The sequence below is a fragment of the Babylonia areolata genome, chromosome 35 (genome assembly GCF_041734735.1).
Source record: "Babylonia areolata isolate BAREFJ2019XMU chromosome 35, ASM4173473v1, whole genome shotgun sequence".
In the NCBI taxonomy this organism is placed as follows: Eukaryota; Metazoa; Mollusca; class Gastropoda; order Neogastropoda; family Buccinidae; genus Babylonia; species Babylonia areolata.
Genome location: NC_134910.1, coordinates 6692936 through 6712550, shown reverse-complemented (window position 1 = coordinate 6712550; position 19615 = coordinate 6692936). Strand labels below are relative to the sequence as shown.

General features: G+C 46.8%; 2 protein-coding genes across 4 annotated transcripts in view; one reads left to right on the top strand and one right to left on the bottom strand.

The window, feature by feature from the left end:
* The first annotated feature begins 80 nt into the window (after positions 1-80).
* On the top strand, positions 81-5974 carry LOC143278056 (uncharacterized). Its single transcript, XM_076583071.1, has 2 exons — positions 81-368; positions 4152-5974. The coding sequence occupies exons 1-2, from the start codon at positions 245-247 to the stop codon at positions 5288-5290; spliced, it is 1263 nt and encodes a 420-aa protein (XP_076439186.1). The 5' UTR covers positions 81-244; the 3' UTR covers positions 5291-5974.
* Positions 5975-17282: 11308 nt separating this feature from the next.
* LOC143278079 (cilia- and flagella-associated protein 337-like) overlaps positions 17283-19615 on the bottom strand; it is a 74728-nt gene continuing 72395 nt past the window's right edge. The window contains exon 29 of one of the 3 annotated variants that reach the window (XM_076583112.1): positions 17283-17588. In XM_076583112.1, coding sequence (XP_076439227.1) covers positions 17406-17588 — 183 coding nt within the window. In that variant the 3' untranslated portion in view covers positions 17283-17405. The remainder of the gene's footprint in view (positions 17589-19615) is intronic. The other 2 variants (XM_076583114.1, XM_076583113.1) reach the window with 2 other exon arrangements.

The window sequence follows — 19615 nt, the reverse complement described above, 5'->3', positions numbered from 1 at the left end:
CCATGTCAGCATCATCATCATCATCATCATCATCAACAAAACTAACTGTCCATGTCATCATCATCATCATCATCAGTGACAGCATCATCATCATTCTCACCATCATCTACGACACTGACCGTCCACGTACAAACTCCAGGTGTGCGAGCAGCGCTTCTGTTACCGTGGTGACCTGACGGCCCACGTGCGGCGGCACACGGGCGACCGGCCCTACCTGTGCAGCGACTGCGGCAAAAGCTTCGCCATGTCCAGCCACCTCAGCAAGCACAAGCGCATCCACTCCGGCTACCGGCCGTACGAGTGCAGCGTCTGCCACAAGACTTTCCCCTTCCTCAACCGTCTGACGCTGCACATGAGGACACACACTGGTGGGTGAAGGGGGGGGGTGGAGGGGGGGGGGGGGGGGGGGGGGTTGTTGTGGGGGGGGGGGAGTTCAGGGGTGTGATGTCTGAGCGTGTGGGGAGGAGGGGAAGAGTGTGTTTCAGTTTCAGTTTCTCAAGGAGGCGTCACTGGGTTTGGTCAAATATATACACGCTACCCCGACATAATTTTCGGCAGATGCCTGACCAGCAGCATAACCCAACGTGCTGGTAATGCCTCGAGTGCATTCGTGTATATTTGTGTACCTTTCAGAGTGGATTTCTTCTACAGGACTTATCGGCCAGTACAATGTCCGAGAGGGTCTGGGTTCGAATCTTGGTTTTTCACCCTTACCTCAAAAAGTTTGACTGGAAAATCAAAAGTAAGATCCAGTTATTCGGATGAGATGATAAACTGAGGTCCCGAATGCAGCACGCACTTGGCGCACTGAAAAAGATCCCATGGCAACTTTTAGTGTTGTTCTCTGGCCAAAAATGTATAAAAGAAATCCACTCTGATAGGTGCTGAAATGTATATGTATGCACCCAGGGCCTGACTGAGAGCATTCGGTTATGCTGCTCGTCAGGCATCCGCCTTGCAGGTGTGGGTGTAGCGTGTATGGATTTGTCTGAATGCAGTAACGTCTCCTTGAGAAGCTGGAACTGTTTTTGTTCAAATCTGGGTAGAACCTGGCAGGGTAGTGGTGGACAAAATTCCTATTGACCCAAATCCTTTTGCGCAAATACCCTGCGTGTGTATGAATACCATTCAGGTATGTGAGCAGAAGAGTTACATGTGCATAATCCAGTGACCCATGTGGAAGATCAAGTGGATGATGGATCACGGACGCACAGGTTTCTGATAACGCACAAACATATGTTCATGGCACCTTGAAAGTGGAAAGGACGAGCTGCTTGTTCTTGGGACATTGCACACATCTCCAGTTGCTGTAATCATCTGTGGACGTTGTAAACATCTGTAGACATTGTAAGCATCTTTAGACGTTGTACACATCTCCAGTTGCTGTAATCATCTCTGGACGTTGTAAACATCTCTGGACGTTGTAAACATCTGTAGACATTGTAAACATCTGTAGACATTGTAAGCATCTTTAGACGTTGTACACATCTCCAGTTGCTGTAATCATCTCTGGACGTTGTAAACATCTCTGGACGTTGTAAACATCATTAGACGTTGTAAACATCTGTAGACGTTGTAAGCATCTTTAGACGTTGTAAACATCTCCAGTTGCTGTAATCAGCTCTGGACGTTGTAAACATCATTAGACGTTGTAAACATCTGTAGACGTTGTAAGCATCTTTAGACATTGTAAACATCTCTAGTTGCTGTAATCATCTCTAGACGTTGTAAACATCTCTGGACCTTGTAAACATCATTAGACGTTGTAAATATGTGTAGACATTGTAAACATCTTTAGACGTTGTACACATCTCTAGTTGCTGTAATCATCTCTAGACGTTGTAAACATCTCTGGACGTTGTAAACATCATTAGACGTTGTAAACATCTGTAGACATTGTAAGCATCTTTAGACGTTGTAAACATCTCTAGATGCTGTGAGCATCTTTAGACATTGTAAACATCTCTGGATGTTGTAAACATCATTAGACGTTGTAAACATCTGTAGACATTGTGAGCATCTTTAGACGTTGTAAACATCTCTAGATGCTGTGAGCATCTTTAGACATTGTAAACATCTCTGGATGTTGTAAACATCTTTAGACGTTGTAAACATCTGTAGACATTGTAAGCATCTTTAGACGTTGTAAACATCATTAGACGTTGTAAACATCTCTAGATGCTGTAAGCATCTTTAGACAATGTAAACATCTCTGGACGTTGTAGACATCATTAGACGTTGTAAACATCTGTAGACATTGTAAGCATCTTTAGACATTGTAAACATCATTAGACGTTGTAAACATCTCTAGATGCTGTAAGCATCTTTAGACAATGTAAACATCTCTGGACGTTGCAAACATCTTTAGACGTAAACATCTGTAGACATTGTGAGCATCTTTAGACGTAAACATCTCTAGATGCTGTAAGCATCTTTAGACATTGTAAACATCTCTGGACGTTGTAAACATCATTAGACGTTGTAAACATCTGTAGACATTGTAAGCATCTTTAGACGTTGTAAACATTTAAACATCTCTAGACGTAGTAACCATCTCTGCTTATTGTAAACATCTCTAGACTTAAATATCTGTGGATGTCGTAAACATCCATGGTACGAACACATAAGCAAAGTGAAAATCAGGTTTCAGTCTGATGGTGGAACAGCTGTTATGAAGGAGGCTTGTTTCCCTTCATCTTCCCTTCTTCTTCTTCTGCTTTCGTGGGCTGCAACCCCCACGTACACTCGCATGCACACGAGTGGGCTTTTACGTGCATGACCGTTTTTACCCCGCCATGTAGGCAGCCATGCTCCGTTTTCGGGGGTGTGCATGCTGGGTATGTTTTTGTTTCCATAATCCACCAAAAGCTGACATGGATTACAGGATCTTTAACGTGCGTATTTGATCTTCTGCATGCGTTTACACACGAACGGGGTTCAGGCACTAGCAGGTCTGCACACATGTTGACCTGGGAGATCGTAAAAATCTCCACCCTTTACCCACCAGGCGCCGTCACTGTGATTCAAACCCGGGACCCTCAGATTGACAGTCCAACGCTTTAACCACTAGGCTATTGCGCCCGCCTTCACTTTCCCAACTTTCCCCTCTCTTCATCGCTGTTCCCACCAAAATGCATGCATCCACTTCTTGGCCCAGAAATCAAGACAGTTACGACAAGGTGTGCCTGCCTTGGTAACTTGTAGCAATCCAGATTTGGTTTGAATGTGCAGCGTGAGAGTGACCCCCTGAAGGTAGTCTGGGTCTCCCTGAAATGACGGTAAGAGTCCCTGTATACACCCAGTATATATATATATATGATTTAGTTAAAGTAAATGGAGTAGATGACCCGAATATGGTGGCGGGTTTTCCTTTCACATTGGACGTGTTCTTTGGGGAGGAAGGTGGCGGGGTGGTTAAGACGCTGATCTGCCAGTACAGTGTCCATCAAGGTCTGGGTTCAATTCCCGTCTCACCCTTTCTCCCAAATTTGACTGGAATATGAAACTGGAGCGTCTAGTCATTTGGATGAGATGATGAACTGAGATCCCATGTGCAGCACGCACCTGGGGCACTGAAAAAGAACCCATGGCAAAAAAAAGTTTTTGGTGTCATATACTGTACCATGTCAAACTGATGCAAACTAGGCCTATTGGTTTGCTCTGCTTGGCCAAATTTCGTGCGGCTAACAGTGAAAAGACGAGCAGTCTTGGCCCGGTCCGCTCTCAGCCAATCAAACGCCTCTAAAAGCTATAAGTGCTGAATCATTCCTTTGGCCAAGGCTCTCCACGCCATCTTGTCAGATTTATGCTCTATCTCGTCTTACGCTTTTTTTGGCTATTAAGCGTATTCATTTAAAAGTTGTTCTCTGGAAAATTATGTAAAAGAAAACCACTGTGATAGGTACACAACTGTGTGTGTGTGTGTGTGTGTGTGTGTGCATGCACTCGAGGCCTGAGTAGCATGTTGGGTTACACAGCTGCCACGAGTATGAGTTTGAAGATAAGAGTGATGTCCAGAACTGATGTGGCCAAGAATTGTTCGAGGTTTGAATTGAGTTGGCATGAAGATAGGATGATGTCCAGTATTTATGAGGTAAGAACCGTTTTGAGCTTTGAAACTGAAACTTGATGCTGACTGTGGCCGTTTCCAGGGGAAAAGCCGTTCCTGTGCGCGGATTGCGGCTCCTCCTTCATCCGGGCCAGCACGCTGACCATCCACAGACGCATCCACCACACGTTCGAGAAGCCCTGCATCTGCCCCTTCTGCCAGCACGCCTTTGCAGACTCGGCCAACCTGTCCAAGCACAAGAAGAACAAGCACGGCGCCCACAGCGCGGCCTCCAACCCCACCTCTGCTGCCGGCACCACGCAGGTGATGCCGCCGACCCACAAACCGTCACAGCCATCCATGGGCTTCAGTCCAGGGGAGGTGACTCCGCCTGTCACACAGCCCACTGCTGCAGATCCTGATCAGGTGGCCAGTGCAGCACAACTTGTGCTGACCCAATCCAGCGCTACGAATCCAGGGCAGATAGGCGGTGTAGCACAACTTGCATCAACACAATCTGGCGCTACGAATCCAGGGCAGATAGGCGGTGTAGCACAGCTTGTGGTGACCCAATCCGGCGCTACGAATCCAGGGCAGATAGGCAGTGTAGCACAACTTGTGGTGACCCAATCCGGCGCTACGAATCCAGGGCAGATAGGCGGTGTAGCACAACTTGTGGTGACCCAATCCAGCGCTACGAATCCAGGGCAGATAGGCGGTGTAGCACAACTTGCATCAACACAATCTGGCGCTACGAATCCAGGGCAGATAGGCGGTGTAGCACAACTTGCATCAACACAATCCGGCGCTACGAATCCAGGGCAGATAGGCGGTGTAGCACAACTTGCATCAACACAATCCGGCGCTACGAATCCAGGGCAGATAGGCGGTGTAGCACAACTTGCATCAACACAATCCGGCGATACAAATCCAGCGCAGATAGGTGGTGTAGCACAACTTGCGTCAACACAATCCAGCGCTACGAATCCAGGGCAGATTGACAGCATGTCACAGCTGGTCGAACAACCATCCTGTTCTGTGAATCCAGGTCAGATGGGTGTCGATGTGGCTGTGGCGAGTGAGAATGCTGTGGACAGTGGGGCGAAACGGTTCACTGAGGTGTTGACCTTGCAGGCCAGTGAGGGTGGGGGTGAAGGGTTGGCAGCGAAGAACAGTGACGCCGATGGACTGCACGAGCTGAAACCTGTGGAGCCCTGGAAATCCTTCCCCTTTCCTGTGTGAGAGAGAGAGAGTGAGAGAGAGAGAGGACAGCGTTGGGGTGTGAATGCTGTGTTGATTTTCAGGAGAGTTAGTAGGGTGATAGAGATTTGTTCAACGTGTGTGTGTGTGTGTGTGAAGGTGATGTTGCATGTTTGTGTGTGTGAGTGGGTTAACATGTACGAGTTTGATTGGCAGTACAGGGGCAGTGATGTTCCTCATGGCCAGTAGTTGGTTTTTTTTGGGTTTTTTTGGTTTTTGTTTTTGCTGCCCCATCATCTGCACCGTTTCAGTGGCATTACTCCCACGCCGCTCATTTAGATTCCCCCATACACGGCCACACCCGGGTTCGTCCGTCGCAGTTCCAGCGTCGGCAGTCCACAGGGAACCATCGATGTTAAGTCGCCAGGAGGCCACACACCAGAGGAGACCCTGCACTGCTGCTGAGTCACTTCGGTGGTGTTCAGTGGAGCCTGCCAGTAGTTGGTGTTTGTCATTGACAGCTGGATGGTTGTCGGCTCAAACCCCTGCTTTGTTCCCCCCGAATCGTAGAAACAGTAAAGGTCAAACATGAGGACAGAGAGAGAGAGAGAGAGAAAGAAAGTGCCTGTTGTTTATATAACTCGGTGTTCTTTTCTTGTTTTGTTGTCATGTATCAGACATGACACCATACATGTGTTTTACACCTGTACAGACCTGGATGACCAGCGTGACAAGTTCCAAGCTATTAAGAGTTCGACAACAGATTATCAGCTGACACCCCATAGCTAGATAGTAGCCACCCACTGACCCAGGTCGCTCAGATACCTCCTTTGTCAACACTGGTGAACAGATGTTGCCTTCACCTGTCACTTGATGATGGAAAACAGGTTCAGACAGATCGGCTGTGTTTGTTATCCATTGATGCCTCAAGCAGACAAAATGGAATGCAGTACAAAACAGTACAAGTCCCAGTTTGTGTGATCGTTTTGCCCGGGCCAGATTATTGCAACATTCGGCTTGCCTGATACCCACAGTACCTGACTGACCAGCTGCAGAATTCTGCCACACGTCTTTTACTCAAAGAAAACCAGTCACTGTCAGTCTTCTTTTGGAGTGCCCAGAATTCTCTTGTTTGCTGCCTGTTATGCCCCCTTGCATGTAGGGCAGCAATGAAGAACCACCACCCCTGTCTGTCTGTTGGGGGCCAGTCTCTGAATGGTGCCCCACCCCTGCCTGTCTGTTGGGGGCCAGTCTCTGAATGGTGTCCCACCCCTGTCTGTCTGTTGGGGGCCAGTCTCTGAATGGTGCCCCACCCCTGTCTGTTGGGGGCCAGTCTCTGAATGGTGTCCCACTCCTGTCTGTTGGGGGTCCCACCCCTGTCTGTTGGGGGCCAGTCTCTGAATGGTGCCCCACCCCTGTCTGTTGGGGGCCAGTCTCCGAATGGTGCCCCACCCCTGTCTGTTGGGGGCCAGTCTCTGAATGGTGCCCCACCCCCATCTGTTGGGGGCCAGTCTCTGAATGGTGCCCCACCCCCATCTGTTGGGGGCCAGTCTCTGAATGGTGCCCCACCCCCATCTGCTGGGGGCCAGTCTCCGAATGGTGCCCCACATGTGCTTCAGTCTTGAGACCTCCTTCAGCTGTTCTGTGTCAGGTATTCTTTGGCCTTCCTTTCTTGCATCACGACCAGAATTCTCTGCTCCTCTGGCAGCTCTCCCATTTGTGTTGTTTCCTGTGTGTCTGAAATCCTCTGCCACACACACTGAGCCATGCTATGTCTCTCATTACTTTTCTTACAGGCTTGAACAGTGTTGTACAAACAGTTTTTTGGTCTTTCAGCTAGTAAGTCTTCTGTCAGTGCTAATGTGCATGTGGGTGTCTTGTGTTTTTTGATAGCCGGTACTTGCTTTGCAGAATACAAACCAAATAGCAGCATGGCACAAATCGTTTTAATGATTATAAGCTATCGTTTACCTATGAAGTATTTATGAGGAACGCTATACAGCAGTGGCTTGAATCTGGATGCCAATGTGTATTGTTTAATAAGCATTACTGTGCTTATGCGTTGACTGTTTGATAATGCGCCCAAGCTCCTGTAGAGTTCAGTTGACTTACCATGATCAGAATGCATCTTTTGATATGATAATAGTCATGATACAGTGGCTTTAATTTTGGCAGGACCAGCATTTGAACAACTTGTTTGTGAACAGCATATATGCATGCACTCAAGGTCTGAGGGCTTTGGGTTAACCCTTTGAGCCCTGTGTTCCTGAGCAATTTTAACCCTTCTGCCTGAGCTCCCGAACCAAAATTTGCAAATAATTGGTATTAAAACCTTTGAGCTCTGACCACCGCTTTACCGGTGGCAGAGAAAAATGACATAATGCCCGACCACCGGTTGAGCGGTGCATAAACACTTGAAGCGTGCAGAGTCTCAACCTGGCCCGTCAGGGCAGATATCAGGGACAAAATGTAAGAGAAAACAACTGTACACAATGCAGCAAGTAATTGATATGCTTGATGATTTATCAGAAGTAGAGTATGACAATGATTACTCTGATAGTGAGGTGGAATTCGAATCGGATGATTTTGCTACAGATAGTGATGCTGAAAATGAATCTGAGCATGCAGAATCAGTTGATCAAAGGAGGCGTGTCAGGTTGAGACTCTGCACGCTTCATGGTAGAAATCAATCTTTTTTATCCAAAGCACAGATGCACAAAACACAGTGAGGGGGCGCGGCAATGTTGGTACTGCATTTGCTGGCATCAGAATATTACGGTTTTTCTGATTGGCTCTTCAATATAAGTCAACCAGTAGCAAAACATGACACAAGTGTTTACGCACCGCTCAACCGGTGGCCAGGCATTATGCCACCCCTCCCCACCACCAGTAAAGCGGTGGTCAGGGCTCAAAGGGTTAAGTGCTGTCATGTATCTGCCAAGCAGATGTGTAGCGTACATGAACGCAGCGACACCTTCTTGAGAAACTGAAACAGAATTGTGCCCTCAGTTGTGAAGTCCACTGGCACCAGGCAGGATGGTGCTGAGTATCTGTCAGGAGAATTGTTTGAGCTTTGAATGAGTATTTATTTATTCTTTTTTTTTCTCTCTCTCTCTCTCAAGGCCTTACTAAGCGCGTTGGGTTATGCTGCTGGTCAGGCATCTGCTTGGCAGATGTGGTGTAGCGTATATGGATTTGACCGAACGCAGTGACGCCTCCTTGAGCTACTGATACTGAATGAGTATGAAGATAGGGTGATGTCCAATATTTATGTGGTAAGAATTGTTTGATGTGGTAGGGATTGTTTGATGTGGTAGGAATTGTTTGCCTGTGAATGGATTTGAGGACTGTGGTGTTGAGTATTTTTGTCCTGAACACTGTGTGCACTGTGAGTGGGAGTGAAGGTGGAGTATGGTGACAGCTGTGTTCGGGTCACACTGTGTGGGTGATTATAACTGACTGAAACAGAATATCACAGGATTTGTGTGTGTGTGTGTGTTTTTGTGTGTGCATGGTAGTGCGTGAGTTTGTGGGTGTGTGCTTGTGCATGCATGCGCACATCAGTGAAAAAGAGAGTCTTGTGACAGATACCCGTGTGATGTCTGCGTAGCCATATGTCATAGAGTGTGTGCACAGCCGGTTTTGACTAGATCACGCCCCTTAGAGAGGCCACTGTTGCGCCATCTTCGGTGATCTCCTGTTCTGGTAACGGTTTACAGTTGGCCGTGTTTTCTCTTGGGAGTTTTCCTTCTCTTGGAAGGACTGCCTGCTGAGGCTAACGGACTCCATCTGCCCAGACTTTTCCTCAGGGTTGACTCCCGAAGCCTTTCCTATGAGTGGGTATGGCTGCAAGGCAGCGGAGGTTTTGAAATCAGAGTTTTCCTTCTCTTAGATGAGCTGTCTTCCCAGACTGATGAGCCCCATCTACCCAAAGCACTGGTTTTCAGGCGCCAGGTAACCCGCCTTTGCCCCTTCTTCTATCAGTAGTAGCAGTTCCGCCGGGTTTATATCTAAGCCACACGAGCAGGCTAGGAGCTGGACTTAATTGTCAGAGGCTGTTGGAGGCGCGCGCCGTGAGGGGCATCTTATAGACAATGGGAGCTTGTCCCCATTGCCACCCCTCGGCTATGACAACCTTGGGACCACCAGTGTGATAAATATCCGAATGTACAAGCACAAGTACTTTGTTATAAGTGACATCCCTCAGACATGTGAAGCAGTTGTCTCTACACTTGCGTGGTCTTTTCAGCCTCTAACATACACACACACACACTCTATCTCTCTCAACAACCAGTGGACAAAGAAGTATTGATGTCAATTTTTGTTTTATTATTTTACTAAAGAAATGTTGAAGTGATTGTGTTGTGAACAACAAAGTTCACCTCAGCAGCAACCTGGTGGTGGTGTCCTGTCCTAACACCTAGGCCTGGCAGCGCCACAAAACTTGTGTACACATCACACGCACATTATAAAGCAGTTTTACAATGACATTTGCTTTGCAGCCTGCTTAAATAAGTAAGAGTTCTGTGTGAAAAAACATCTTTTATTTCTCTCTCTGTACACACACAGTATGATTTACCCAAGTTAGTTTCGGGTATTGGCTACTTCACTTGCATGCACACACACACACACACACACACACAGAAACAACACAGGAATACCTACAGGTCTATACACACACAAAACTGCAGGTCATGAAATGTCTGATTTAACAGCAGCACTTTGAAGCGAAGTTTTTAAATGCTGAAAGAACTGAAAGTGAAGGAGGCCCAAGGTGTATATACCAAGGGAGAGAACTGCACACTGGGGGTGGCTGTTACTGGAAGGATCTGTTGTCAAAGATAGACTTGGTGCAAGGAATGTCAAGTGCTTTTACTATAGACTTGGTGCAAGGAATGTCAAGTGCTTTTACTGGGAGGTGGCTGTTACTGGAAGGATCAGTTGTCAAAGATAGACTTGGTGCAAGGAATGTCAAGTGCTTTTACTGGGGGTGGCTGTTACTGGAAGGATCTGTTGTCAAAGATAGACTTGGTGCAAGGAATGTCAAGTGCTTTTCAGACCTGGGCTCAAGGTTTTCCGCAGGACCATGAACTGAAAGACACAATGATCAGCACACAAGTAGACCACCAAAAGGATGCAGTGCAAGAGTAGACAATTTGTATTCATTTCTTGGTTTTCGACAGGCAGACAATGTAGTTGTTTCGGGGTTGCAGCTACTTTATATTAGGAGTATCCTCGACGTATCCATGTCTGACCGTTTAAGAGAATGTGCATAAGAGAGCACAGAGCAGTAATGGAGTATTCTCATTCGGCAATCACAAATATGCAGATGCAAACACACAAGCACACAGAAACACACACACACACACACACACACAAGCACACACACACACACACACACACATAGTGTGCAATGAATGGTGTATGGAGGCCAGACTGTCCTCACCACTTCTGGCACCTGCACCTCCTGGAACCGGCTGGAGCCGATAGCAGCCGTTGTTCCTGTCATTCACAACACTGATCAAAACAGTCCAAGCAGGGGACAGTTTGTTCAAACTTCACCCCTTCCTTCACAAGTTCTTGTACCCTGCAGAAAATATTGCATTGGATGAGAGCTTGATGCCTTCTTCTTCTTCTGCATTCGTGGGCTGCAACTCCCACGTTCACTCGTGTGCACACGAGTGGGCTTTTACGTGTATGACCGTTTTGACCCCGCCATATAGGCAGCCATACTCCGCTTTCGGGGATGCTTGATGCCATGAAAAGGGACAGCTGGGGTTTCAGGCGATGATATAATCCTGCCAAACCCACTGAACGCACAACAGAAAAGGACTTGTTGAGTCAGCTAGTGGCTACAGCATCAAGCTGAAAATGTATTCAGCAAAAGCTTGTAGTTAGTTGTCAGTGGTTGTCAGAGGTGGTCAGTGGTCAGAGGTGGTAGGTGGTGTTCTGTGGACAGCAGTGGTCAGCAGTGGTTGGCGGCCAGCAGTCACATTAGACCCAGGGGAACACAGACCTTGGGGGAATACAGATCTGGTTAGAACTTTGATCTGGTCAAGAGAAAATTTAGGGAAACATCGGCCTTCAGTGGGGTACATGGGACTGACCACACAAAGCACATTATTTCTTACTTTCTTTTTTTTTTCATTTTTTTTTTCATCTTTTATGTTTCTTTCCTTTCGTTGTTTCATTCTCAGTTCTTCCCTCTCTTTATTTCATTACTGCAATACGAAAAGTATCCATCCTTAATCTTACAATGGCAAAACTCTGTGTGTGTGTGATTGTGCGTGTGTGCGTGCGTGCACCAGTCAGTGTGTGTGTGAGCGCGTGTGAGTGGGTGTGTGATTATGTGTGCTAGTATGTGCATGCGTGCGTGTGTCCGTATCTCTATGTGTGTGTGTGTGCATGTGAGTGTTTGTGTATGAATACGTGCGTGCGTGTGTGTGTGTGTGTGTGTGTACGTGTGTGTGTGTTTGTGTGTGATTATGCGGGTGAATATGTGCGCGCGCGTGCGTATGTATATGTGTGTATGTGTATGTGTGTATGTATATATATGTGTGTGTGTATGTGTGAACAGCAGGCACACACAACACACAGCTTCCGGTAGAGTGCAATGCCGTGCCACGATCATGGCTTCCCCTATAAAAGCGCGATACACACACGTACACACACACACATGCGCGCATACGCATGCACACACACACACACACGCATACACATAGAACAAATCACATACTTCCACACATAAAAATTCATTCAATTATATTGCAAACACAACAGAAAGGCCAAAAAGCACGTGCATACCGTTACTGTTGTACTATTCATCTTCCTCTGCTGTCAGAACACTGTTCTGCATTGTGTGCATCGTGCACACCACCAAACAAGGCACTGGGTTCAAAATCACCAGAAAAAAATGAACACCACAGAGAAAAAAAAACCCCAAAACCCCCCCCAAAACACTGTACCAACAATTTGTGTTTAACCCTTTCACTACCGCTTGTCCCCATCTCAAGTAGTCATTGTCACTGCTCGTCTGTTTTTCTTTGCTTTTCATATTCAGTTTAACTCACTCAGTACGGTCAGTCCTCTCTTCTCCTCTACACACAGACCCTTCGGATGTCCAGTGGGTGTCAGAATGACCCAACCTTTAGCTTCCGTCGTCAGAATTGTGGTATTCTTTGTCAACATTCACCTCTTCAGTATAAGAGCCTTCCGCTTGCAACTGATATTCTGATGATGGTAACTGAGGTGAAACGCTGTTAACGTTGTCTCTTTCGCCGTTCGTATGGAAAGAGTTAATGCTTACAATCTTCAAGTATCTTCACTGAGGTAAAACACTGGCTGTAAGCGACAGAGAATTTCCCCGACTGTCTTGTAAAATGGACGGCCATGGTGAGAAGTTCAAAGTGGAAGAGGTGTTCCACTGACAGTACAGCAAACTCTTGCTGTTTGTGAGACTGGTGTTTGGCTTAGCAGGGTCATTGCTCAATGATGTAAGGCCGGTGGAGTATAAGAGTTAATAACTAACAACAAACACGCACACAGTTATTAATTTCTAATATCTTTTTAACATAAATATGTTGAGGTTAATTTGTACAGGTATGTATGGAATGAGTTAAGAATGTCGGCCTTGACTGGGCACACAACATCTCCCTCTCTTGTTTCTCTCTCTCTCTCTCTCCAGCGTGCTCCCTTTCTCTCTCTCTCTCTCTCTCCAGCGTGCTCCCTTTCTCTCTCTCTCTCCAGCGTGCTCCCTTTCTCTCTCTCTCTCTCTCCAGCGTGCTCCCTTTCTCTCTCTCTCTCTCCAGCGTGCTCCCTTTCTCTCTCTCTCTCCAGCGTGCTCCCTTTCTCTCTCTCTCTCCAGCGTGCTCCCTTTCTCTCTCTCTCTCTCTCCAGCGTGCTCCCTTTCTCTCTCTGTCTCTCTCCAGCATGCTCCCTTTCTCTCTCTCTCTCTCTCCAGCGTGCTCCCTTTCTCTCTCTCTCTCTCCAGCATGCTCCCTTTCTCTCTCTCTCTCCAGCATGCTCTCTCTCTCTCTCCAGCGTGCTCCCTTTCTCTCTCTCTCTCTCTCCAGCGTGCTCCCTTTCTCTCTCTCTCTCCAGCGTGCTCCCTTTCTCTCTCTCTCTCTCTCCAGCATGCTCCCTTTCTCTCTCTCTCTCTCCAGCATGCTCCCTTTCTCTCTCTCTCCAGTGTGCTCCCTTTCTCTCTCTCTCTCTCCAGCGTGTTCCCTTTCTCTCTCTCTCTCTCTCTCTCCAGCGTGCTCCCTTTCTCTCTTTCTCTCCAGCGTGCTCCCTTTCTCTCTCTCTCTCTCCAGCGTGCTCCCTTTCTCTCTCTCTCTCTCTCTCTCCAGCATGCTCCCTTTCTCTCTCTGTCTCTCTCTCCAGCGTGCTCCCTTTCTCTCTCTCTCCAGCGTGCTCCCTTTCTCTCTCTCTCTCTCTCCAGCATGCTCCCTTTCTCTCTCTCTCTCTCTCCAGCGTGCTCCCTTTCTCTCTCTCTCCAGCATGCTCCCTTTCTCTCTCTCTCTCTCTCCAGCGTGCTCCCTTTCTCTCTCTCTCCAGCATGCTCCCTTTCTCTCTCTCTCTCTCTCCAGCGTGCTCCCTTTCTCTCTCTCTCTCTCCAACGTGCTCCCTTTCTCTCTCTCTCTCTCTCTCTCTCTCCAGCGTGCTCCCTTTCTCTCTCTCTCCAGCGTGCTCCCTTTCTCTCTCTCTCTCTCTCTCCAGCATGCTCCCTTTCTCTCTCTCTCTCTCTCCAGCGTGCTCCCTTTCTCTCTCTCTCTCTCTCCAGCGTGCTCCCTCTCTCTCTCTCCAGCGTGCTCCCTTTCTCTCTCTCTCTCCAGCGTGCTCCCTCCCTCTCTCTCTCTCTTCAGCATGCTCCCTTTCTCTCTCTCTCTCTCTCCAGCATGCTCCCTTTCTCTCTCTCTCTCTCTCTCTCTCTCCAGCGTGCTCCCTTTCTCTCTCTCTCTCTCTCTCTCCAGCGTGTTCCCTTTCTCTCTCTCTCTCTCCAGCGTGTTCCCTTTCTCTCTCTCTCTCTCCAGCGTGCTCCCTTTCTCTCTCTTCTCTGCTTGTCAGTATGTTTCCTCTGTTACAATGCAGACCTTGCAAAGTCAAGTCCTGTAATGCACACATTCATTCTGAGATGCCTGTTTATATACACATTTCTCTCTTGCATGCATGCACACACACACACACACACACACACACACACGCACGCATGCATGCGTTCATGTACACATACCACACAAACACACACACACACTATGCACATATACACACTCTTTCACTAAAGGTTTTACATAGCATTCCAATGACTAAAAATTTAAATTCTAAATAAACAACAAACTGCCAAAAGTTATGTACACAGAAAAAAAAAAAAATTATATACACCACAAGAAAGACACAGAAGCTGAGGAGAGGTGCTGCAAACAATGAAACAGTAAAACAGCCAGCAGCAATGTTATCACAGTCAAAAGAAAGTACTACACATGTCATCACCAAAATACAAAACAATCCTCCTCAGTCAATGTGTGCCTGTTTTCATTGCAAACCATTGGATACAAGATAAATGTCAATCTTTTGTGACTGAGACAAACGATCAGCAAACTGCTGGCACAGCTTAAGTCTTTAATGTGGCCTCTTTCTGTTTTCTGAAGACTATTATCACCAATGTGTCAATGAAGTAAATAAATAAATAAATAAATAATATTGCAAGTGAAAAAAAAATCCTCAAATTATCTTCAAAGCTCATTAAAGATCAACAGATAAGTTAAATCCCTCGTGTTTGAGTAGATATCTTTCTCATTTGGGTGTATGGAAAGCCTGAAAAATTTTTACGTGCCCTAAACAAATCAGTTTCATTATATGTATGTACTTAACAAATATAAACATGCTTACAAGAATTCATTATTGTAATAAAAAAAAAAATTTAAAAAAAAAATGTTCAAAGCCCTGACTAAAACGTCTTTAGAAATAAAAAGAAAAGAAAAATGTTCAAAGCCCTGACTAAAATGTCTCTTTTATTTAGAAATAAAAAGCCAACCCCCCCAAAGAACAGCAAAGAAAAGAAAGAAATCACAGAACACACACACACACACACTCAAACCAGAATGAAAAGAAAAAACCCAAAAATCCAGCCATGGTTCAGCAAATAAGACCAATGGAATGACCGGTCCCCCCCCCCCCCCCCCCTCCCCGGCCCCCTTTTCCCTCCCTCCAACCATGCATTCACACGCTGTTCACACCGCAGGGCTGGTAGAAAAACAAAACATTGCATTCACACAATGTTCATACCGCAGGGCTGGTAGAAAAACAAAACACTGCATTCACACACTGTTCATACCGCAGGGCTGGTAGAAAAACAAAACATTGCATTCACACAATGTTCATACCACAGTGCTGGTAGAGAAACAAAACATTGCATTCACACAATGTTCATACTGCATGGCTGGTAGAAAAACAAACCATGCATTCACACACTGTTCATACCGCAGGGCTGGTAGAAAAACAAAACATTGCATTCACACAATGTTCATACTGCATGGCTGGTAGAAAAACAAACCATGCATTCACACAATGTTCATACCGCAGGGCTGGTAGAAAAACAAAACACTGCATTCACACACTGTTCATACTGCATGGCTGGCAGAAAAACAAAACACTGCATTCACACAATGTTCATACCGCATGGCTGGCAGAAAAACAAAACACTGCATTCACACAATGTTCATACCGCAGGGCTGGTAGAAAAACAAAACACTGCATTCACACACTGTTCATACTGCATGGCTGGCAGAAAAACAAAACACTGTATTCACACAATGTTCATACCGCAGGGCTGGTAGAAAAACAAAACATTGCATTCACACAATGTTCATACCGCAGGGCTGGTAGAAAAACAAAACACTGCATTCACACACTGTTCATACCGCAGGGCTGGTAGAAAAACAAAACACTGCATTCACACACTGTTCATACCGCAGGGCTGGTAGAAAAACAAAAAACATTGCATTCACACACTGTTCATACCGCAGGGCTGGTAGAAAAACAAAACATTGCATTCACACACTGTTCATACCACACGGCTGGTAGAAAAACAAAACATTGCATTCACACAATGTTCATACCACAGGGCTGGTAGAAAAACAAACCATGCATTCACACACTGTTCATACCACAGGGCTGGTAGAAAAACAAAAAAACATTGCATTCACACAATGTTCATACCACACGGCTGGTAGAAAAACAAAACATTGCATTCACACAATGTTCATACCACAGGGCTGGTAGAAAAACAAAACACTGCATTCACACAATGTTCATACCACAGGGCTGGTAGAAAAACAAAAAACATTGCATTCACACAATGTTCATACCGCAGGGCTGGTAGAAAAACAAAACATTGCATTCACACAATGTTCATACCGCAGGGCTGGTAGAAAAACAAAAAAACATTGCATTCACACACTGTTCATACCACAGTGCTGGTAGAAAAACAAAACACTGCATTCACACACTGTTCATACCGCAGGGCTGGGACAAGACTGTTTTGACAGAGGAATGGAGGGAGTGGACTAACGGTTGAGTGGCAGCCAACAACGGACACACCCGCAGATTCAGTTTGCCCAGGTGAGTTAAACATTTCGCAAATCAAAGTTACATAAAAAAAAAAAAGTCGTACATCAAAGAAAGAAACTGGTGTGCGAACATGTAGAGGAAAAACAGTGACTGCCCTGACAAACGTTCGGAAAGGTGTGTCGCTGTTCTCAGGTTTGTGTGCAGGACGGCCGCTAACAGTACAGTACCACCCTCCATGCAAGGTGAAAACTATCGCCTGAACAGACCCTCGTCCACACTGCTGCTGTGACACTGCCCCGTCCCGCTGTGTCCGTTGCTTGTTGGACACAGCAAGGAAGTCGACTGTCTTCAGCCTCCAGTGTGGCAAGGGGCAAGGTCATCACCCCCCCCCCCCCCAGCCCCCCATCCCCCCACCCAAACCCCGCCACTGTGTCCGTTACTTGCTGGATACAGCAAGGAAGTCAACTGTCTTTGGGGGATGTTAGTGTCCAAGCTTCAGCCTCCAGTGTGGCAAGGGGCAAGATCATCCCCCCCCCCCCCTCCCAAAACCCCGGCACCCCTCTCCCTCTCCCGTAACTGACGGAGGCCCTCACTCCACGTGGGTGGACACGGAGCTCTTGCGGGTTTGTGGGATGGGTTTCAGCTTGAAGGACAGACCGCCGCTGGGCTTGATGCTCTTCCTGGGGGATTGCGGGATACGCGGAGGCCCCCCCAGCTGCCCCATCTGCATGCCGATGTTCTGCAGGCTGGTCCTCAGGTTCTTTGGCTTCTGCTGCAACACGCGCACATGGGACCGCAACGGTGTTAAGTGTGTTGGGGTTCACTGTGTTTTATTTGGAACACGTCACGATACATCACAGTTACAGAATCTTCCTCTTCTTCTTCTTCTTCTCCCTTTACAGGCTGCAATTCTCAAGTTCACTCATGTAGGCAAGTGGGCTTTTGCGTGCATGACCGTTTTTACTCCCACAATGTAGGCAGTCATAATCCATTTTCGGGTGGTGGTGGTGGTGGGGTAGGCAGGGATGTGCATTCTGGGTATGTTCTTGTTTCCATAACCAACCGAATGCTGATATGGATTTCAGGATCTTTAATGTGTGTGTTTAATCCTATGTGTGCATATACACACAAAGGGGGTTCAGGCACAAGCAAGTCTGCACATATGTTGACCTGGGAGATCAGAAAGAATCTCTGCCCTTTACCCATTAAGTGCCGTGACCGGGATTCGAACCTGGGACCCTCAGACTGAAAGTCCAAAGCTTTCACCACTCAGCTGTTGCGCCTGTCACAATGAAGATAAACAAGACAAGGAGTGAATCTCTTTCCTGACACAAGTACATACGTGTGATGGATGTCTTCACAGCTATGGGTCAGAAGCCAACCACGTGTGAATTCTTCACAGCTACAAGTCTGAAACCGACCAGGTGTGAATTCTTCACAGCTACAAGTCTGAAACTGACCAGGTGTGAATTCTTCACAGCTACAAGTCTGAAACTGACCAGGTGTGAATTCTTCACAGCTACAAGTCTGAAACTGACCAGGTGTGAATTCTTCACAGCTACAAGTCTGAAACTGACCAGGTGTGAATTCTTCACAGCTTCAAGTCAATTCTTCACAGCTTCAAGTCTGAAACTGACCAGGTGTGAATTCTTCACAGCTACAAGTCTGAAACTGACCAGGTGTGAATTCTTCACAGCTACAAGTCTGAAACTGACCAGGTGTGAATTCTTCACAGCTACAAGTCTGAAACTGACCACGTGTGAATTCTTCACAGCTGGAAGTCTGAAACTGACCATATGTGAATTAAAAAAAACAAAAAAACAGACCTAAAGAATAAGTATGGTTTAACTCACTCAGTACAGCCAGTCCTCTCTTCTCCTCTACACAGACCCCTAGATGTCCAGTGGGTGTCTGAATGACCGACCCAACCTTCAGCTTCCGTCGTCAGAACTGTGGTATTCTTTGTCAACATTCACATCTTCAGTATAAGAGCCTTCCGCTTGCAATATTTTGATGATGGTAATTGGGGTGAAACACTGTTAACGTCGTCTCTTTCGCCGTTCGTATGGAAAGAGTTAAGAACAGTAAAGAGAATGAACCTGTGGTGGAGAGAAAAATCAACAGAGAGAAAGACAGAGACAGAGAAGAAGAAGAAGGAAGAAGGCAAGGGCACAAGAACAGAAAGACAGTGTGAATACCCGTGATGGACAGAGCGGTGAAGGACTATGTGAATACCCATGATGGACAGAGCAGTGAAGGACTATGTGAATGCCCGTGATGGACAGAGCGGTGAAGGACTATGTGAATGCCCGTGATGGACAGAGCAGTGAAGGACTATGTGAATGCCCGTGATGGACAGAGCAGTGAAGGACTATGTGAATGCCTGTGATGGACAGAGTGGTGAAGGACTATGTGAATGCCCGTGATGGACAGAGCAGTGAAGGACTATGTGAATGCCCGTGATGGACAGAGCGGTGAAGGACTATGTGAATGCCCGTGATGGACAGAGCAGTGAAGGACTACGTGAATGCCCGTGATGGACAGAACGGTGAAGGACTACATGAATGCCAGTGATGGACAGAGCGATGAAGGACTATGTGAATGCCAGTGATGGACAGAGCAGTGAAGGACTATGTGAATGCCCATGATGGACAGAGCGATGAAGGACTATGTGAATGCCAGTGATGGACAGAGCGATGAAGGACTATGTGAATGCCAGTGATGGACAGAGCAGTGAAGGACTATGTGAATGCCAGTGATGGACAGAGCAGTGAAGGACTATGTGAATGCCCGTGATGG